Below are 23,383 nucleotides of genomic sequence, written 5' to 3'. Positions count from 1 at the left end.
AGTTCCTGGCACAATTTTCTTCCACGGAAATTACACTTTTCACTTTTTGGAAATGTAACACTACGTCACATTTGGCTCTCACACCTTTTGAAATGTGGGCTGGCTACGCAGCACTACTTCACTGGTGGAATCCAAATTAATGACTCACTAAATTTATCATAGTTCGTGTCCTAATCAAACAAACAAACAAAAAATTCTTTCCTAAACACAAATGTCAGCCTTACTGTGGGCGTAGTCAAAAGGCCGATGGATCGACTGGTCTACATCTAGGGCCACACTACCACACGGTGAAAATAAAGCTTTCTTCATAAAGTTTAGATAAAAGCTAATCTTTGAAAAAAATATATTATATTGACGAGCTATCCACCCACCCATGACCCTGAACTGGATACACAGCTAAGAAAAAGGATGAATGACATTGGTTATAATCAAATACTTCACTGTGCAGCTCGCGATTACACAGACATCTTCATCTTGCTAACTCCGTTTTATACACTGCTTTACTTTCTGTTCTGCTATTAAATATCACGGCTCACCCACAGTCCCTTTTGCTCGCTCAGCCCTCCCACCAGTGGAAAAGTCCTGCTTATCGACCTGTTTCTTCAATCCTCAAGTGCCCTGATGTCCTGCTTTCCAACCACCTCTTGCTTCATTTTGCTTTCCTTCTGTCCTACCTTAGATCTATTACCCTGCCTGTTTCATCATCCTTCTGCAGGATGCTGTGGCCCATCTGTCCTGCATGCCTCTCCCTAAAGAAAAACTTATAACTACTGTATGCTAAGTGACATAAAAACACTTGGCCAACCAATAGTTGTTTACCCAACAGATCATACACAAAGAAACCTTTGTGTAAACCCTTGATTAACATTCACATATATTTTGCACATACTGATATTTATGTTGTATTTATTTAATTATTACAAATAATTAGAAATCAGCTGTCAAAAAACAGTTTGTACCTGCAAAATCCTATGAAAGTAGTACAAAGCAGTACCTGCCTCAACTGTTTTTGAGCCTGTTCTCAAGCTCTATAACGCAGAGTAAAATCATGTCTAAAATCATGTGTAAAATCTGTACTTGTACTACATGCATAGACTGTATTTTAAGTTCACGCAGACACCTTGCTGCTGCTCATTGGTGTGTGGATCTTTTGAAAAGCCTTGATTTGAGCAGTTAGGCCATCAAGGGAAGGAAAAGCATGCTTAGTCACAAAGCATACCCTGCTTTCTCATCTGTTTTTACCTAAACCGGGCCACAATTCACAAACTGAATCTCATTCTGTGTCAATTAAGCTTTGAAACTCAGAGGACACGAATGCATTAATAATAGATTAAGAGAGCAGTGGAGTCATTTCCCTCACACCTTTATACAAACTGACTTCTTTTTGCAGGCAGAAGAGTCTCCCCCTGCTGGCTATTAGACAGAATGCAGTTTTAAGACATTTCTACTGATAAACTGTGACAAATTTTTATTTGTTATTCTCTTCCATTTTAAAATATTAATACTTAGACTAGCAACTCCACAACCTCCATTCCAACCCTATATAATAAAGTATAGCGTCGCCAATATGTCATATATAAAATAATAATTTGGCTGACTCCTTCCATCAGCAGCTTCACTGCAGGCCAATATCACACGAATATCAGTGGGTGAGAATAAGCAGAGGGTGAATCGGGGATATTTATCAAAAGACCTCCCATCTCTAAAGGGAAAAAAATCCAGCCACACATGGGAGTGAAGAGCGTGGGTGTTACTCTTTGTTTATGTGTGCATATGTAGTACCAAAATGTTTATTTATTCGTTTTCTCTTCCTCTGCACTGCTCTTTAGGTTGATGTCTATTGCTGCACAGCACACACAGATTAAAACAAACCGGCTGACACACCACCTACCTCAGATCATCTCCCGATGGCGTGTGCGAACCAGCTCAGGCCAACCATATGTTTCACAGCATCCTCCTCTGCTGTTTAACACTAAGCTGGATCCCTGACAGATGGCCCAGCTGCTTTTAACATGCCCATATTATCTTATCATGTACTGTATAAACAGCAGACTGTGACCCTTCTCTTTAGGAATTATAAAAAAGGCATCGGTATTAAATCTGAAGACTTAAAAAAATAAAAGCCCTGTCTCATTTATGAAAACTTTATGAATAATTTACACAAAGGTTTGTGTATGATCTAATAAGAAAGACACGTTTGCTGATTATATTAAGTTCGATGTATTTTTATTTTTTTTTATTTTTTTACAAAATACTTTCAGTCAATTAAAAACACCAAAGTTTTCCACTTTAATAAGGGACATCTAATCTGTTCTAATAAAGCATGCACAGATGGGAAATCATTTTAAATAGACTGAGAGAGGATTTTTACTATATTATAGTTAAAACAGTCAAATATAAGTAGCAAATGTTTCCAGTGGAATGTTCCTTCCAGCCTCATGAGCTGGGTGCACTTCTAAGCTTTCAGTGGTTTGTAACCGTTTACAGAATAAGGTCTAGGTACTAAAAAAAAGGATCATGCATCATTTGCAGGACTCGAAATTCATACAAACCTCTAAAAATCCTTTAAAGCTAATATTTATCTATATGGTTACAGACAGATAAAAGCATCACATCTGAAGAAAGAGGGAATTTATTTTGATCATTAGGATGATTCCTATTTAGGTTTCATATTTGTATTATACATTACTGCCTTAACATAGCTACTCTCACTGGGAATGAAAATAAGGATTCACCGTCTGTGGACTCGCTGGTTTTATTGTATCTGGGCGACGACGCTTGCGTGTGACCTTAAAGCGTCCTGTTAATTTTCCCTACCTCCAGGATAGATGTCTCTTGTTCCATTTGTTCTGAGGGTTCAAGCTTCGCTTCCTGCGTCCCACTGTCCCCTCTGTGTCGGACACGTCAGGCAGAGAACATCTGGGTGTTTTCATCAGCCCTAGTGTTTCTTGGTCTGCAGAACAGAAGAGATACTTGCACATATATAAACTAATTCAAATACATGCCACAGTTACCATGTTATTTTTAGAGAAAACTAATTAGCCAGTGTATGAATGCATTTTATGCTTGCTTATGTAGCGCATGAATAAGGACATCTGATCCATCACTGTTCAACATCTGTTTGAAAATGAATGCTTCAGTAGTAGAGAGTCATGTTACACTGTATGAGCACATATACGTACACAGCTGACTGAACAAAAGGCAGCAAGAAGCCATTTGGGCCAAAACATATACATGCTCCCCAACTTCCCCTTCAGGCATTTACTCAGTAAAAGTCGTGATGGCAAACCTATTACGTCAGAACTAGTGATATTTATGGATACGCATGTAGCGCAGTCATGATCTGCATTCCAGAAGTCAGCAGGCCTCGAAGAACGTGTACGGCCTTTTGGCCACTTTAAGAAAGAGAGGCTGTCCGGACTCAGAGCCAAGACGCTGGAGCGGCCCGTGGAGATTACTCGGATGGACATCCAGGAGAAGGCACCTGTCACAGACGTTTTGAACCCCATTTCTCTTTTTATTCCACCACAACCACAGCAGCATTTCTGCACAGTGACGAGACACTAAAATGGATTGTGCTGACACCTGAACCATCTGTTCAATCTTGCGAGTATAGGAAATGCCGTGCCTGCGCTGGAGCTATCTCTGATAAAGTAGAGGGTATGTCTGAATGAAACTGTGATGCTTTGTCTGAATAACAGATCACCGCAAAGTTACCGAACAGTATTATGTAACTTCATGTATTTTTCTAGGACACTGATTCTTTTCTTTATACATTTTTTTGGATCTTGAGTTTCTAATAAAGATTGATTGACTGTATCTCATGCCAGGAAGGAGTTTAACACCCTTCAAATCCGCAGTTATTTCTGGCATTCCCCACTACAGAAGCACAAAAAAGGATCATTTTACTGATAATTACCCCAAATAATTGAGTCTTACTTAAATAAATATTCATTAAATATGTTCAGCTTCACCCTAGCATCACATCATGTTCCTCAGCTGGCTGTCCACGCCCCACAGTTTGAGAAACAGTGCTTTATGCTAGCAAATTATTCACATACAGTATCCTGTTCTCTACCTTCTATATTTGTGTATGTGCGAGGGAGTAGCCTGTAAAGAGTTTTGTTCGTAGAGGAGAATTGCTGTCTGTGCGAGTGAGTGAGACCGCCAATATGCACCGCGGGAAACTATGAGTGCCTCACATGAGAGCGAACAGTAAAACCCACACTAATCAATATACTGCTCCGCTTCAGACATACCAGTGTTATCAATCACATACAGTACAGTAGGTACATAGCAGTACTGTAATTCTGCTTTGTGTGGTGCGGCAGCAAGAATGATTTATGCTTACAAGGTGTCTCATGACATGGAGACAGCTGTGCAATATAATGCTTTTCAGTACATAAGAACTGAAATAAAAGCTACCTTTTTATTGTTCGGTGGTTATTGTGTCAAAGCGTTATTGATTCGCCTCTGTTGCTTTTCTGTTGGTAGGAATGCGTTCTATTGTAAGGCATACCTTATATTTTCCTCCGCAGGCGTTTACTCTTACATATGCTGGTATCAGTGAACATATAAAACCAGCCATAGTGCTCCTTCCATAGAGCAGAGCTTTGCAATCAACCTAGCCACATACCCAAGACTCCAGTCTCCTTAAGCCCTCCAAACTTCTGCATGGCTTTGATGGCCTTGGTCAGGGCCTCCTTGGTCTGAAGCTGGCCAGTCACAGGATCAGGCGGTGGGAGGTACCCAAACTTACTCAGCCAGTCCTGAAAGGGAAACAGAAGTCACAGAGTTTAATCGTCACTCCAGGCACCTGAAAATATTCAAGTGTCCTAAAGATGTTGAGACCGTCTTCAGTTTGATCTCTACTGAATCTTATTTGTATATTTAGGATCAAAAAGAGCTTTGTGCTTCTGTGCAACTGTTTGTGCGTCCAACAAATGAAAAACTGCTTTCCTTCTCAGAAAGCAGTTTTCTGAGAAGGAAAGCAGAAATTTAGACACTATTTGTCAGCATTTTTTAATTGCAAGATGTTTGAATGGCAGAGAGCAAACTTTAATTCTTTTGCTAACATCTGACTAAACCAAGTCAGGTGTGAAATAATTAATTTAAATGTTATGTAATGTACATAAATTAACCCCTTAAAGCCTGAAATATTAAATATTTGTAGGAAAAAAAATTTTTTGGGGGCAGATTTTTGCAATTTCACTTGTAATTTCCCTGTATTTGGTGGAAACAACAGTAGACGACAATGTGGGGAATCCCCGCCCCGCCTCATTGTTTTGTAATAAAACAAATATCATTAACAGTGGCTCAGGTCCAGCTGTTCGCTGACAATGAGCCAGTATGCACAATACTAGGATGTTGGATGTTTCTTGTTTATATGGAATGCAATCATTTTTAAAAATATAAATGCTTTTATGACAGGTTGAAACATCCACTGCAAGAGTCCTTTACCACGATTAATTCAGATATGCTCTGTCAATTTTATTATGAAAACTTTCCGAAGGTTATTTTCATCTTGTGTATCATGAGTTTAAATTGCAGCTAAATCCATCCTCTTCCTTTTTCTCTCAGTGCGTCACTCTCAGGTATCCATTTCGGCTCAAACCCTCAGTTTCCGTGAACTGATGGCTGGTCTGACAAATCTGTTTTTTAACGGTTTTAATGGCTAGATCACTACTCATCAGAAAGGAGCAACAAGGAGCTATAGCAAGACAAGGTGAAACATAAAGACAGGAGTTTTAAGACCCATTTGACTGATATTTGGTGATGTAAAAATCTGATATTCAGATGTATATTTTTAGACATGTAATATATAAAATGGTTTGCCTGACTCTGCTCGGATCAGCTGGCTGTCATATTTGTGCCATTCCAAAAACTTGTGTTGCCAACAGGTTGTAGAGGGCCCTGTGATGGACAAACCATGCAACATTAATACTCATAATAATGTTGAAGGGTGTTTCTGCTGATTCTACAATCTCTTATTTCCACTAGTATTTCCACTCGGAATGGAGGGTTTTGATTTGACTTGGATTTTAGAGTTTTCTATAGTTATATACGGGGAAATTGGCTGAAATTGTCCCCTCATTAGACTGCAATTCACTGATTGGTCAGGGAATGACGTTAGCCAATAAGTCTTGAGAGCAACTCCTTCACAGGAATCAAACCTGCCATTTTTGAAACCTGGCATTGAGGCAACGCTGTGGTCCAATGATGAGATATAGACGTTTACCACTGGTTTAGCAGCAGGTATACCCTCGCCATTATTGTGTTGTGTTTCTGTCAATGTTATATGACGACCCCACCCACATTGAGGCGGGGTCGTCAAGGGCTTGGGTTTCATAAAAGCCTTTTTTTCTATATTAGAGGACACAAGCTGTTCATGTGTTTGCTTACAATATCTGAATGCTTCCCATATTTAGACCCTACCCTTATGTGGACATTATAATTTAAGGTTACGTATAAATGCTACCTTATATTTTAATGCCCTGGCAAATGTTGGGCAGACAGCCCTCTTTTCATTAACCAATAAAACTGAAGCAACTGTGTTCGATTTTGTTGCTTTTAATACCCGTGTTCACGGCAGGTGGCTACAACTGGATATAAAAGGATATTGGAGGGCAGATCTGTTATTGAGACATAATGTTCACTTTTGCTGTGGTACAAAGGTTAGAAAGATGAGAGGCAAAAATAAACATTAAAAAAAAAAGAGCTGATTCAGAGTACTGAATGGCATATGAGCTTTGGCTTGATACAGTTGACACATAATATGCGTGTCAACTGGGTCAAAGGAATTGAGATTCTGGGGCAGGTATTGCTGAGCAGGAGGTTCTAGATAAGCACTTTAAAGTTCAAAAGCAACCAGGCCCACCTTTCAGTGACTGAAGAAAATGTCAGCGTACTCAATGTTCTGGCAGGAAAATAATGATATAAGACTGTATTGTTGTTACGTTTCAGTCAGTGTGAGTCTCGCCAGCTAGAGCACAAGGTCAGGTATATAATAACACCTCTGCAGCTACTATAGATTCAGGAACTTGCTCGAGGTCCACCTTACTAATACTTAATCCTAGTAAATCTAGTAAAAGAATGACTTCTGCATCACCCTACAGCTGCTACGTAGAGGCACTCACTGTAAATGTTTTGTGTGAGAAAAAAAACATGGCGGCAGAAGTACTTGGCCTCGTATGCATTAGTGGACCTTTTGGCTATACTTTCGCTGAAAGAGCATCAATCAAAAGTGTTAACTTTGCAGTTAAAGGCCAAGGCAATATGTGCAGCACATTTCACACTTAAGCAGTTCAGTGTGCATTAAGTAATCACAGAAATGCATTAGAGCGTTTATGGACCCACTGAAGAGGAAAATGAGCAGAAATCAAATCAAATAAAACAACACCAGGAAAAAAAAAAGACAATTTGGGTGAGCATAATTAGATTTTTTTTAATCTTTACAAAAGACTCCTGAAATGCAGTTTCTGCCTTTCAGTTCATATATGGAATGTATTTAGAAGTATTACACATTACACATTGTGGCAGCCAAAAACTCACTAATGCTAATGTGAAGGTACTTGCAATAAGTGTTACGTAGGCAAATAAATGACACCAAAAGCCACATTTGATTACACTAGAACACGCTAGAAGAGAGAAACCTTGCAGGGAAAGAAAATGTTATATATGATGAAAGGAATGAGACCAGCCACATGAGTTTATTCGCTCTAAATCTGTGATTGACTGTAGCACGAGGGGCTCGTGCAGATGGCGGAGACTCTGCAGTTCTTTAATCGTGCATTATTAAAAAATGCAGATATAAAGAAGCAACGGCACAAAACAATGTCTGCATCCCCATATTCTTGGTCTCAAATGAGAAACACACACGCACAAAAAGCATAAAACACATTCTGCCAAGCCTGCTGCCATTTTATTGGGCTCTTTGTCTCAACAATCTGGTTTTTGTAGTCTCACAGTTTCTCCACTGCAGGTGGCATGAAAGTTTAGATTTCAGAAATTTCTTGTCTCTGTTGTATGAGAAGAAGAAAGAACAAGTTGAGGAACAAGTAAAGAACTGGTTTTAAGGTTGTTTGATTTATTTAAGGGCAACACGAGAGATGGAGATAGTACAAATGTACTTGAAACACACAGAAAGATAACTGCCCGTGTACTGCTGTATTGCTGTATTGCATTTCCAGCAACAGTAACAGAAACATGTATTTTCAATTTGTGTCCATCTCAGTTCTAACCTTTAAGATCATTTAATCTAACAAACCCTCCAATCCCTCAACTATTACCAATTCAGGAAGTTTTTAACCCTACATCAGACTAGCATGAGCATAAAAGTAAGTAATACTACTAATAATACTGTGAATGGATTTTAGCTTTGGTGCCTCACAGAGAAAACATGATTACAGCCACTTCCATAACTCTGCATCTTTGCAAGCAAACTCAGCTACATGCTAACACCACGTCGACAGAGCCAAACCCTATGCCCCCCTTCTGAACATGCCCCTGGACTCTGTTTCATTCATATGAATTTTTAAAGGCTTGGTAACCTAAATGTTCCGTAATTGTGCATTATTTAGACCAAGGGTGGGCAATCTCAGTCCACGAGGGCCGGTGTCCCTGCAGGTTTTAGATCTCACCTTGGGTCAACACACCTGAATCACATGATTAGTTCGTTACCAGGCCTCTGGAGAACTTCAGGACATGTTGAGGAGCTAATTTAGCCATTTAAATCAGCTGTGTTGGTTCGAGGACACATCTAAAACCTGCAGGGACACCGGCCCTCATGGACTGAGATTGCCCACCCCTGATTTAGACTATATATCTATAATAGGCTTTAGCTGCAATTTATAAACCCTTTGTTAATTAAAAATTTTTTTTACTGCCAACTACCTATTGAAATAATTTTTTGTCCAACATTCCTGCCCACAAACATCCATTGCCAGTCTTGAATAGCATGTAGAAACCAGTGTGACCTGTACTTAACAACAAAGGCGAATAAGTGTGTGGAGGTTTTGAATGAAGAGGATGAAATTCTGAAAATGAAAGAGGAAGAAAAAACCCAAACTTGAATATCCTGGTATTATTTGGCAGTGAACCTGTTTATTACAAAGTGGTACTTCATTTTTTTTTTGTGTGTTTTTGAGCACAGAGCAATATCATTGTCCTATCCTGTCAAGAACCCCTAAATCCATCATCCATCTCACTGTCAGGGCTGCTTACCAACTGTTCACAAAGGTTACTCTGAATGTATGTATCCACATATGAGACCAGAACTGTGTGAAGGTCAAATAAAGTTTGAACTTAACAAAGCAAAAACACTTAATAGAAAAGCAGAGTAGGAAAAAAATGAAGACAAGACTGGAAAAAGAAATGTAAATGGTAAACTGGAGAAAGATAGCGACACAAAGGAGACCACTGATGAAAAGGACGTCTAAAGTCTTAAGATCTGCTAATGCTCTAGGGAACTTTCTGTTATACAGCCTTGTAAACATCAAACCAAACCACTGACTATGATTTCACACACCACAAGAGAGACAGGGAGTGTGTAAATGTGAGTCATGCATGAGCCGCATGAATAAAATTGACCAAAAGCAAAGGCACTAAAACAGAGATGTGGACACACACACATAAAGGGCATCCTGTGTTACCTATTAGCCTTATTCTATCTGACCGTCCTAAAAATGGATGTTCTTTCAGAACGAGGTAGGAGAGCAGGTCAGGTAAGCACCGCATCTCCCGATGTGTGTTTTAATACCAACTGCATGTGTGAGTTGCATCCAAAAAAGAAAGAGCTTTTAAAATTTTTAGCCAGATTGGTTTTATGAGTTCCTGTGACCATTTGACTGCTTTTTCCACCATTAAAACATGTTTCCTATTCAACAATGAGAAGTCAAACTGAACACAATAGCTTTTGCTTATAAAAATGAACAAAGTGGGAACTTTAAAAGCCAACAGTGGCAACGAATTGGCATTAAAAAGGCACATTTACAGTTATATGGTTTTACAGTTAAAATATACCAGATTTTAGATAAAAATGGCCAAAGGAGGAGCTTATTATGGAGACATATAGCCACTTTTAGTGGGATTTGTAGCTGCTTCCTAATGAGACCCTTTGATCTCCCAGTTGTTTTAATCTAGAAACGAAGCAGTACGGAAGAACTTCTGCAACAACGCAGAAGAGATAAAAGAATAAATACATAACTGCACACAGACTCAATCTTTTAAACACATCATCCAGTAAACACAAAACACATCTTTTTTTCCTTGTATCATCGTCAGTCTTTTTCATAATACAATCTACCAATTCCTCTTGCACAGTAGGTCTTCCCAATTTTCCCATTTACATGAACATGCAATATTTTGTTATTTGTGTGCCAGATCAGGAAGCCAGTGATGGCATACAGAATGCAAACTGTTAGTGAGAGCTACAGCAATATTTTTTATTATGCTTTTACCAAATCAGTTGTATAAATTCCTGTGACCCTTTCATTGATTTTTCCATTGCTTTAAATCAGGTTTCTAATTCAACAGTGTGAACTGAAGCTGAACACAACAGCTTCTGCTTACAAAACTGAGCAGACAGGCACTTTAAAAGGCAACAATGGTAAGGAATCAGCACAAAAAGGATTTAAGTTTTATGGTTTCAATAAATTACTGCATCTATTTCCCATGTTTTTGTGCAAAATGTAAAGAAAAGAGGGGTGACTCATGCACACATGTTCATATAATTAAATCCCTGTTACGTATTAATTCATTACTGGTTTGTTGGTTTGATTATACACGCTGAGTGAGTCATTTTCCTATGGTATAGTGATCTCGCCTTCTGCTTGTTAGTATGTTTTTGTGTCTTTTATATTGTTGGAGGACTGTGCCATAGTACTCAAATATGCTAAGAGCTTCAGGACAGTCTATGCTTCTGGTTGCACCTTAGCCCTCAGTCTATTTAACGTTCACCTCCTTCCCTCATGCTCTCTCCCCGTCTCCCCTTCTAACACCGACTCAGCGTCGCCCCTGCATATCTTGACATGAGGTCAGCCAGTGAACATGATTTAAATCAGTTTCCTACAAAACAGAGGCGCAGGGGATAGAAGAGCAACAGAGTGGACAAAAAGGGCACACTGATGAGAACACAGCAGCAAGTTAGCGAGAGCAGTTAACAGACAGTAACATGAAGCTGATCTTGTCAGCTTGTCCTTATCGCTCCCAGGTCAAGATGAGCAAAATAAAGATTAGATGTTGGACCAAAGCAGCATGGGTGTGGGAGACAGACGAGGTAGAGGTGAATGTAATGTTGCATGGTTTAAAGAAAACAAATGGCAGGAAATACTTCGTGTGCTCAGGGGAAGCATACATTCACGGTGATATTCACAATATGTGGAAATCGCTGCGTTTAGATTACTTTATGTTAAGAGCACTCAAGGGCTGTTACTTAAAAAAAAGTGATTTACTTGCAGGAAAGGGCAGCGCACATTGAGTAACTTGGAAAATCCTTCTGGATTCGTTGTGCAATGTGTTTCGAATGTGTGGCTTCCTGACATATAGCCATTTTTGTGGGATTTGTATCTGCCTCCTAATGAGAGTCTTTGATCCCCCAGAGTTGTTTTAATCTAGAAATGAAGCAGTACGGAGGAACTTCTGCAACAACACAGTAGAGATGAAAGAATAAATGCACAACAGCACACAGACTCAATCTATTAAACAGAAAAGCTTGCAAACAGAAACAGATAGGTAAGTGCATCACCTTGTGTCATCGTCAATCCTTTTCATAATGCAATTTACCAATTCTGCTTCCCAATTTTCCCATTTACACAAAATGAAAACACTATGTTTTGTTATTTATGTGCCAGATCAAGAAGCCAGCGATGATACACAGAGTTCAAACTGATTAGGGAGAGCAGCGAAGGAAGGGAAAAAACTAACTTCTGTTAAACCCCCCCCCAATGTGTTCACTGATAATGATAGTGATTATGTAACATAATTATATGTCTCATCTGTAAACAAACCGTTCACTGTTTCACTAAGACGGTGCACTTTTAATCATGCTTTTCACAGCTCTCCTAGCAGACTGCGGGGCCTGAGTCTGTAGGTTTAGTACAGTACATTACACTTCGGTGAGCGTGCAGGAGGCATGCTGTGAAAATGGCAAAAGCCCTAACAGGTAACGTCAGGGCCATCCTGCATGGAGTTTCTCATTTATCCCACTCCGGGATGTGGCTGACTGCATTTTTAATATTATTGCTGTTGTACTTTGGGATAATGCTTCTTCCAATCTTCCATGAAAACAAGGCACACATGATAAAAATAAAACCAGCCTTGATTTATCAAACTGTGGAGGAACTGTGATTTTGAGATGCTTCTTCTTCTTCTTTTTTTTTTTTTTGAATGTGACCGGCTGTCACAAATACAATTTTTATCTGTAGTAATCAACAGTGAACATTCAAGGATTTTATAACTGCAAAGTTGTCTGACAAAATCACCACGCACAGAAGTTAAAGCTGAGGGCTGTGCTGTGATTTCAGCTGTAACTGCATCAGTGGGAGATACAGTGTTAGACAGTGGAACAAAAACACAGAGACAGAGAGAGAGGCAGGTGTGCCCGGGGGGTTGGAGAGCAAGATTTTAGTTCACTCAATCAAGTAACAACAGAGCTGCGTTCATTCAGTGGGGTGAACTGAAGGGTGATGATCAATGTGGGATAGGTAGGCAGGCAGCCAAGCTGAGACTGTATATTTTTCCACAATTAACAAATATTCACATCCCCAAAATGAAAACCAACATCTAACCAGTGAAGTAATCTTAGTATTCCAAAATCACTGCCCTCAACGTGATGCACTTAGGTTCATAATTTTGCCTGTAGACTGCCACGGTTAAAGGTAAATCAAAAATAATAACACCAAAGTACTGTTAGGATTGTTTGTAACTGTTTAGGACTTAGAGCCACTTTCATTCATGGCTTTTCATTTCCAGAGGCTCAAAAATAACTGGACTGACAAACAACTTTAAACATTAGGACTGTTTTAAAGCAGTATTAACTTTGACAGCATTTCTTTTAATTTTAGTGTTTGGCTAAAATTTCATGTAGTTTTAATTATTACTTAGACGTCTAAATTCTTTTTGTTTTAGTTGACTACATAAGATTATAGTAGACTGAACCTACGGTTGATGTTTTGTCACGTTTTCATGAGAAACAGGAAAGTCGCACTCTTTCCCCGCGGCCAGATCTAATGTGTGCCTCTAACCTTACTGCACAAGGATATTACTTCATATTGGATCACTTCCAAACTTGTCCCGCCTTTCTAAACAACTTAATTACTTTGGATTGGCTCACGTAGCTGCAAAATATTTTATTTAGTGTCAATACATTTCAGCACAGTTTTTGTCCTCGTGCAGGAGTTTTTATTTATTTATTATCTTTTGTTGGCTTATTATTTTTTTCAGAAATAAAATGGTTGATGAAAACTATGACACAAATTTTAGGTCAATAAAATTAACTCTGTTTTAATGCTCGGATGATCCTTTGCAGTCAAACTCATGAACCCATGGCATCACCGAAAGCTAGTGATGTGCGGATCGATCCTGAAATATCGATTCCTCCGATACCAGTCATTTATGTTCTAGAATCGATTCTCACATTAAAATATCGATATTTTAGTAATTTAGGGTAAATTTCTAGTTTATCATCAACAGGAACACAGTGGAAAGAAACTATAACATTCGGATTGTCTACATTTGAAGGAACTACTTCCTCTTCCGCCTTTCATAGTCATGTGCGAAATACGGCTGTATAAATGTCTCGCAGCCCCTTGGCGTGCGCACTTGCGCACTCAAAACAATGGCCGAACGCAAGCGAAGTCATGTGTGGACATATTTTACCTCCACAAACAGCCAAGACGCGGTTTGTGATGTATGTGGCAAGACAGTGAGGTGTTGTGGCAACACCACTAACCTCGTAAAACACCTCAGAATTAATCATAACACAGAATATGATGAGGTCATGTCGAGGCGAACCGAAGAGGAGGAGAGGAGAGGGACAGGTACTGCTAGGGCGAGACAGACGTCTCTCGCGGAGTCATTTAGTGCTGCAGGCAGGCACTATCTGGGTACAGAGGAGGAAAATGCTGGGTACATAGGCTAGGTCGCATTAAAATATACAGAGTACTTGCAGTAAAACAGGCATTGTAGTCTTTAAAACATAAAAATTCAGTTGAAGATTATTTCATAGATAAGAGAAACGTTTTATAGATACTATTATTATCTATTAGCTTTATTATTATTTTCACTCAGTTTAATTTTTTTGACTGAGTTATTTGAATATTTTAAAATGCAGGTATTAACAAACTTATTTATTCCTTTAATTATGTATTATACTGACAATTTCATTCACACAGCATTCTATGTAAAACAGCAAGTATATGTAAACTATCAATTCCTTTCCCCTTAGGCTATTTTAACAGACTGCATACATGACTCTAAAAAGATTAAACATTCAGTGCAGTATACCCCATCTTTTGTTTTGCCCTTTGTATTTTATTTTCTTTGTAGATGATTCCCCAAGAGCAGCAACACTCACAAGATGCCTTGTAGAGATGATTGTGAAGGACCTCCAGCCTCTGTCCATAGTGGAGGACCAGGGTTTCCAGGGATTTGTGAGAGCTCTTGACTCAAAATATAAACTCCCAGGAAGAAAATCACTGACTGAGACTCATCTTGTAAATTTGTTTGATGAATGTAAAGGCAAAGTAAGAGCATCTTTGCAAAATGCTTCCAGTGTTGTTCTCGCCACTGATATGTGGACCTCAGTGTCCACAGAGGCATATTTGACTGTAACATGCCATCTCATTGAAAACTGGCAAATGAGAGAATTTGTCCTGGAAACCCACTCTTTCCATGGGCAGCATACAGCAGATAATATCAGCTCAGCACTTAAGCAAATCACAGAAGAATGGGGCATAACTAAGAAGGTGGTTGCAGTTGTCACAGACAATGGTGAAAATATGGTTGCTGCAGTGCACAAAGCTGGATGGAGGCATTTTCCATGTTTTGCACACACACTGAATTTAGTTGTAAAGGACAGTGTAAAAGCTGTCCCAGAAGTGGTGCAGGTGCTGGAAAAATGCAGTGCGATTGTGTCCTTTTTTCACCACAGCACAAAGGCTACTGAGAAGCTTAAGGATATTCAGCAACAGTTGAAAGTGGCAGAGCACAAGCTAATTCAGTCAGTAGATACCCGCTGGAACTCTGTCTTTTACATGTTGGAGCGGCTCTGTGAGCAAAATGAAGCCGTGACCACAGCCCTCTGCCTTTTAGGGAAGAATCAATTATGCTTAAATGCGGGAGAATTATCCCTGATCAAGGAAACAGTTGTTGCACTACGGCCGTTTGAAGAAGTAACACAGGAAGTTTCATCTGAAAAACATGTTTCAGTCTCCAAAGTTATTCTACTTGTGTCACTCATTCACAGGGCTGTAGCAGCCTGTGAACATCAGGGCAGCTCCCTTGCCACACAGCTGGCACAGCAATGCCAGCGCAGATTCAGGGGTATTGAGAGCATTCACTGTCTAGCTGCAAGTACATTTCTGGATGTTAGGTTTAAACACCTTGGTTTTTGTGACAAAGACAATGTTGAAGTATTAAAGAAACGTCTCCACACTGAAATGCAAGAAGTCTATCAGACAGGACAGTCTGCTCCCACTCTAACTGTAAGCTCAGCGCCTACTGTTAGCTCTGCCTCAGGGCCTTCTACTTCAGGGTCTATCCCGAGTCCTCCACCCGCAGGTCCAGCTGCAACAAAAGGAGGGATATGGACAGATTTTGACATGCAGGTTGTATCAAGCCAACATCACCGGTCAGCTTCCAGTGATGTACTCGTTGAAATACGCCGGTACTCAGAGGAAAAACTGATTCCCCGAGATAAGGATCCATTGGTTTGGTGGCACGAGCATGAACAAACCTTCCCATCCCTAAGCAGACTTGCAGTGAGATACCTAGGAATCGTTGCTTCTTCAGTACCTGCAGAGAGAATCTTTTCAAAAGCAGGAGAGGTTGTGAGCAAAAAACGGAGCAGACTTAAAGGGAAAACTGTAAATATGCTGTTGTTCCTAAACAAAAACCTGTGAGTAAGGGAAAGTGTTACTGTCAAATGTTTTTGTTGACATGTCCAGACAAGATAAACGTTAAATGACATGTTAAATTGTGTTGAATATTTTTGTTGACATGTCCAGACAAGATAAACGTTAAATGACATGTTAAATTACGTGTTCAAATAGCACACAACTTCAGGTTTTTTTATTTGTATATAATAATTCTGCATTATTAAACAGTAAAAAAAAAAAGTAGTCTGATGTTCTGTAATCAATTTGAAGCTAAAATTTGAAATACAATGTACAAAAACTTAATGTTAAAAAGTATCGGTATCGGATCGGTATCGCCGATACCACCCTGAATTTTACTTGGTATCGGATCGGAAAGGAAATCACTGGTATCGCACATCACTACCGAAAGCCGTTTCCCTTCTTGAGATGCTCTGACAACTCTTTTACCACAGTCACCTTCAGCTGCTGCTTGTCTGCGGGTCTCTTGGCTCCAGCTTTGAATTTAGTAACTGAAAAGCACGCTCTGCTGGGTTGAAATCAGGTGACTGATTGTCAAAGAAAACCTCGTTTCTTTGCCCCGATACGTTTGGCCTCTTGTAGACGTTTTTTGGCAACGTCTAATCTAATCTTGCTCTTGAGTGTAACCTGTCATTTGCACCATGTTGTTAAACCTCATTCACAGCGTCTCTTTTATTGTGCTCTTTGGTAAGCCCACCTCCTGAAGTTTTTTTGTTGACTTGTTAAGATGTTGTGAATGGTTTTTCTGTGGCCTTTCAAGCCTTTTAGTGTTGCTGAACTGGTCAGTGTCATTCCTTCTTTTTAAGATTTGTTCACCCCTAACATTTTGGCTGTCTCTATGACAGGTTTGGTTTTTCAGCTTAAAAGCCTCCTTCACTGGCATCTGCACAATTCTCATGTTGGGAATTCATGTGAAAAGATACCAAATGCCATTTCAGCACTTGAAATCAACAGATCTTACAGCAGCTTAATTTCTCATGGAATAACAAGAGAAAAAAAACAGCGATGCCGTGTGTAAGAGGAGCTGCAATTCCCAAATACTTTGTCCAACACTTTGAAAGAAAAGAAAAGACATGTGTCATTATGTAAAAACCTATGGACTTGACTGTAAATCTGGTAGTCACTTTTTACAGTGTAAATTGTTACAAACTTTATTAAAACTAATTAAAAACTTACACGTTCATGAGCTAAAGCCACGCTTCTAACTCACGTCGAAGCCTCCAAGAGACTGCAATAAAGGCCATTTCAGTGTTTTGTATCTTACACCCAGCAAAAGACTGAAAACAAAAAGAAATGTGTGTATGTCAGCAATGTAGTGCTATAGTCCTTTTTTCCTTTCAAATTTAGGACTCAAATTTGAAAGGAATCTTGGATTGCAAGATTAAAGTCTGGTTGCAAGATAAAAATGAAAGGTCACAAGATGATTATCACCACAGAGTAAGAAATAAAAAAACGAATTCTCTGGTCATTGTGAAATACTGGATTGTTTGACCTTTGCTGGCTTCAAAAAGTATTAAAATAGCACAATGTGAGATGGGAACTATACTACATATTGCGCATGCTGTCACAGGGTGCTGTGAGGAGATGTTCGTTTGCTTTATAGTGGAAGGTCTAAAACTGTTAATCACTGTTGCATTACACATAATGCCACTTCTCACCCATGTAAACATCCCACAAAATGCAAAGCAGCAAGTAATTCACTGGAGTGTATAACACCACTCTGCAGTATTTGACATGGCTCCAAAGCACTCCACTGTAGTTTTACTGAATTCACACTTGTTTATATTATACAGCGATGTCACTTTTGTGCCGCTGTAATTGAATCATTTAGGCATTCACACATTTCTGTGCTTCTCAGGCTCTCTTAGAGACAAATTATCATTAAGTACTAAAGTAAATATTAAATCCTCTGAGCTTATGTTTGTTCTCTTTCACGCCTCCTTATCTTTGCAATAAAATCATTTGTTCTGTTCTGAACCCTGGTTACGGTAATCCTATCAGGAGTAAAAAGGAAACACAATGTAAATGTAAAAGTCATTTCTCGTTCAGTATCATGTGTCCCTCTATTGCTTTGCTCTATTTTTCTACTTCTGTATCTTTTTTTCCCCCAATTTTCACTTTTATTCTCTGCCTGTTTGGGCAATGCTTCGTGTAGAGTGGCATGTTCTGAGGAAAATAAGAAGGATGTTCCCCACAGACACAAAACTATATAAAGTGGACACTGAGACAAAAAGACAGAGGCATTCTGTATTTATCTCAGATAACTTTCCCCATCCTCCTGTAACAGATTAAAGTCATTCCAACATCATAGAATACGTCCTGTCAGATGGGAAGAATCCACTTCTTGATTCCACTAAAGGTCAATATCCATCCCCTTAGCCTCTATATAAAGCTCAGGCTGCTTCATCCTTCTGTTTCTGAGCTGCTCCATCTGACAAAACCTCCCTGTTTTCCCCTGATGAACAGCTTATTGACAAGAAATGAGTCATCGGGAGACGCTTAACCCCACAACCTCACTGTCTCTCAACGTTCAGTGAAGTAGCGGGGGCCACTTTAGAGTTTACATTTTTCTTTAATGCCTCGGGGACACAGGAAGACTTTTATTTTCCTCTCCGCTAAAAGATTCTATGAAGCACTTGAAGGAAATGCTTAACTGTAAAGTTTTAGTAGAAAACTGCAGTCTTCTTACGTTTAGATAGCTTTACTAAACTAAGGTAGTTCAGAAATCCATCTTAACACTAAAGAGTCCTTAGTTCCCAGCAAATTATCACACTACTCAATCCTTTCAGCATCTAGTATGTTACCTACTACTGCCACATTGTCCTTCTTTTGAAAATCCTTTTGTGATTTTATACAGTATTAGGTCATTTCTGTCACGGTTTGCGGGGGAAGCCGTGTGGAGTTATGAATGAAGGACCCAAGATGAAGGCACTGACTTAGATGTGAGTGATCTTTATTTATGATAACAGAAATATAAACAAAAAAGCGAAGGTGGCAAAAACAGAACTAAGAAAGAGCCTAAACTGGAAAAACTAAGAACCAAACTAACAAACCTGAAGGAGATGGAGAGCAAGCAAACACAGGGCATGATAAGCAGGGAGAAACGTACGGAGGAAACACAGAGACTGACTGAACCGGAGGGAGTACAGAACCAAAACCTAACAACTAGAAAATCTTAACAGAATACATAACCAGAATAAACAAGAACATAGGATAATATTAATAAATACAAAACCCTGAGTCAACAGACTCAGGACCATGACAGTTTCTGACCACCACGCCACCATAGATAGACTGTACATAAAAGATGGTCGAGGCCAACGGTTAACCTTTTTTCCTGTTTCTTGTCTTTTTTTTAGTGGGGACTACTTTTAATTAAGCTTCAAGGTCAGCATTTTGACTGTACAAAAGTCATGGTGTTTTTAAACAGTGATGCACCGTTTTTCTCTGTATCTATGAAGCGCCTTGAGGCGACTTTTGTTGTGATTTGGCACTATATAAATAAAATTGAATTGAATTGAATTGATCTGATTAGGAGACCAAGGACACGGCCCCCTAATTTACAAGATAAAGATCAGAAGGTGTAAAAAAACAAAACAACCAAACAGACAAACAAACAAGAAAATAAAAAATAAATACCTAAAAAAAAACAACAAAATGTGCCGGCAATTTTCTGCTAGTACATTATCCATTTTTAAATGTAAATTTATAGGCATTTACACATAAATGGTTAATTGTAAACTTTAATACAAGGTACAAAACCAAACCATAACAACCAAAAAAACCAGTGAAGTGAGGTAGCTCTGCGGCACACTGGTGTGCTGTCCAGAGCCTGCCTCTCTCCCTGTGACAGCTGGGGTAGGCTCCAGCACTTCTTTACCCTGAGTTGGATAAGCAAAAGAAAATCGATGGATCAATGTTGAAATTCAAAATTTCATATACCAATTTGATAACGGTGATAGGTCAAAGCTGAACACAAAAAATATGTGGATTACCAAACAAATACCCACAGTTCTGCATATAAAAGGCAGTTGTCAAACATATCTCTTATTACACTAAAAGTCTATAAAGAAAATCCCGCCCCTTTTGTGGCACAACAATCGAAAGCTTTAAGCCAAGCACATTTCTCTAAACCATTTCTTTCAACAACGCCCGGGCAGTGTATGCCATAGCAACGGTGATGCTATCACTCTCCAAAGCAGTTGAGGCAGCTTTCCGTTTTATATCTCAGGCTTATACTGAAATCATTTACTTAAAGCATTACATTTGGATGATATAACTGCCAGGCAATGACAGCATGTGTGTTAGACTAAGGAGCTCAAAAAATCCACAACTAGTGGCAGACACTTCGAGCAAACAGTATTTCCTTTAGAAATGAAATATTTAGTCCTTGCGCAAACAGAGGAGGTGAAAGAAGCAGGATATAATAAATAGAAGCAGAGAGATATTGCAGGTGAGGTAGAAGGATAGTTGCACAGCCTTAGAAACACATTTGATAGCAAACAAAAACATTGCTGCTAGATTGCCTGGTAGCAAAAAGTGAGAATTAACTCGAACCTTGACATCATCCGTTTCCTGTGATGCATTTTGCTCATCTGTTTTCTCAGTTCTCACAAACAGGACTTCCTTGGAGAGCCAGATATATTTGGCAGAGAACGAGGAACTAGACTAGCGCTAAGGAGCCAGACCACATCATTTTAAACCCAAAGGGGCTCCGTCTGTTGATCACTGGCTCGACCTTCTTACAAGCCAAAGTTGATGAACTCTCTGTGTGGTGTAAATATAAACGCTTCTTCACTGGTCCTCACTTACTGTAAGTAGAAAGTTGCTCATATTCCCATAAATGATCATATTATCACTGTCAGGTTTAAAAACAATTGGCTCAATGAAGAATTGTTTTGGAAAGAATTTAATTTTTAAGCAAAAGTTAAGCAACTTCAATTAGTGGCAAACTGAGGCATTTAGCATGATTTATTATCTTAAGGAGATTTCTTCACTTTCCATGTGAAATTTAATATGCACATGCTTTATTTTGAAAGGACTGGAGCTGAAAAACCCACACATGTTAGACGCAACAGAGGCCGAGGACGAAGGAATAATTACTAACAAGGTCAAGCATGTTTTAGAACACTGACGAACCAAAGCACCACATGGCAACCTGCCCGTGGAAACAAAACAGGGTATTTAAATGAGCAGCTGTAAACATTTTTATCATTTTTGATTAATAAATTCAAATGAATGAATATTTAAAAAATATTTGGAGCTCTGTAGTGATAATTATTTCCAATCTGTGCATAAAAAAGATTTACAAAAAAGTTAAAAATGCTAGTATAAACAGAAAATCAGTGCTAACTGGAAGTTGTTCGCATATTATAATACTGTGTATTGTTCTATGTTGTAAACAATGCACAGTCATTTTGTGAGTTTAACAGGTGGTTAGTTTTCTATGGCTACAGAACAGGGACATTTAGAGACGCTCACAATACCACATTAGTCCACATTTCAAACAAAGATGGGAAGCTGAGCTCTGGCTAGCATTAGAAAATTCAATTAATTTCAATTTAATTCAGTTTTGTTTAAATAGCACCAATTGCCAGTCAGTCGCCTCAAAGCGCTTGATTTTGTAAGACTTCTAGGAAAGACCTTCCAATATTAGAAAAAAACCTAAAAATGAGTTGACTCCCAATGAGCGCACACTTGGTGACAGTGGGGAAGAAAAACTTCTTTTTAACAGGAAGAAACCTCTTAGTTAAGAGTGTTCTTATGATTTCCGTATGTTCTTCTAATGATGTTTTTTGATTGTGTGTTGGACTTTGTACCTTTTTTGTATTTTTGGGTCCTTGTGTTTTATTAATCCTGCCCTCCCGTCTTCTCTGTGTCAAGAGTGCGTTTCTGTTCCTGTGTTCTTTTACTTCCTGTTTTATTTTGTTAGTCTTTCTACTTTAGTTCTTCTTCCCCTGCCTCGTCCTCAATAATTATCCCCAGCTGTGTTTCCTCCTGTTACCCATCCTCTCGTTATCTTGTGTTTGTATAAAATGTCTCAGTCTCCTCATGTCCTTCATGTCCTCTACATTATTTGCCCAGGCTCTGCTGACGTCTTTGTTTTGTATTTTTTTGTTGGCGAGAACTGAAAGAAAACTGCCCCATAGTTTACAAGTTTATGTTTTGTCTCCTGAGCCCTGCATTTGGGTCCACATCCTGTCCTGACAATGGTGACTACACTACTACTACTGTACTATAGTACACTATTGGACTTTATTCATGCATAAATTAGCCTGCATGTCAGCAAGTGGCATAAATAAAAGAGTTAAGAAACTGCATTCCTCTCTTACAATTGTAAAACCTCAGTACGTGCCTTCTGGGAAGGAAACACAGCTGTTAATGTCTGTATCAAACAAAATAAATCACATCTATAAACCTGCTGCTAAATCCGAAACGCGTAAAACAATCCATCCGCAGTATGGAATTAAGTGATTTATAGAAATATGTGAAATAAATGAAATGATAAAATGATAAAGTAAAATAATAAAAAATTAAAACCATCATTAAAGTCTAGATTCAAGACAAAATTATAGCTAGAGCATTACTGTGAAATTCCTTCTTCCAAAAGGTACACTGACTAAGCAACATTTCTACCAGCAACTTATAAAAATACAGCAGATTTCTTAGTTTTTGTTAAATTTGAAAAAAATATAAAACAAACCCAATCCTTACTTGTAGGACGCCATTAATGTTTACAACACAAAGCAGTGTGGACAGCGGTGGTAAATGGACTACAATGTCCTACAGCCCTTTCAGTGTGAACCCCAGTGTACACGATGAAGTAGTCAAGTCATAAAATTTGCCCGTATATATATATATATATATATATATATATATATGTATATGTGTGTGTGTGTTTAGATATATAGATATATAGATAGATATATGTGTATATATACATATATGTATATGTGTGTATGTGTCTATACGTATATATGTGTATATATATACCCTTTTCTCTTTTTCACTCATCCCCATAATTTTCCAAGTAACTGCTTTGATCTTTTGCTCATACCGAGGCTGCTGGCTTGTGGCTGGCTCTGAGCTCTGGATAGCATTAGCTTTAGCATATTTTCCTTTCTTAGCTTCTTTAAACTGTCTGTGTCCAGCTGGGTGTGTGATTTACTTTTGTGAACTTTGTGTCTTCACTCACAGCGTACTATACGTTAGCATGTAGCTAACATATGTGTGTGCCTCTGACTATTTGTCTGCTCCACTGTCTACATGTT

The 23,383-nt window shown here is 38.8% G+C and overlaps 1 protein-coding gene across 1 annotated transcript in view; it reads right to left on the bottom strand.

Annotated features, from left to right (window-relative positions):
- Positions 1 to 23,383, bottom strand: part of mmp17a (matrix metallopeptidase 17a) — a 103,118-nt gene that overhangs the window by 37,496 nt on the left and 42,239 nt on the right. Inside the window, exons 2-3 of the mRNA XM_084935039.1 lie at positions 4,637 to 4,769; positions 2,818 to 2,953 (exon numbers count right to left, since the gene is read on the bottom strand). Of these exons, the coding sequence (XP_084791165.1) occupies positions 2,818 to 2,953; positions 4,637 to 4,769 (269 nt within the window). The remainder of the gene's footprint in view (positions 1 to 2,817; positions 2,954 to 4,636; positions 4,770 to 23,383) is intronic.

The sequence above is a fragment of the Perissodus microlepis genome, chromosome 7 (genome assembly GCF_051167445.1).
Source record: "Perissodus microlepis isolate ML-2025 ecotype Zambia chromosome 7, ASM5116744v1, whole genome shotgun sequence".
NCBI lineage: Eukaryota > Metazoa > Chordata > Actinopteri > Cichliformes > Cichlidae > Perissodus > Perissodus microlepis.
This window is presented reverse-complemented; position numbering and strand designations above follow the sequence as displayed.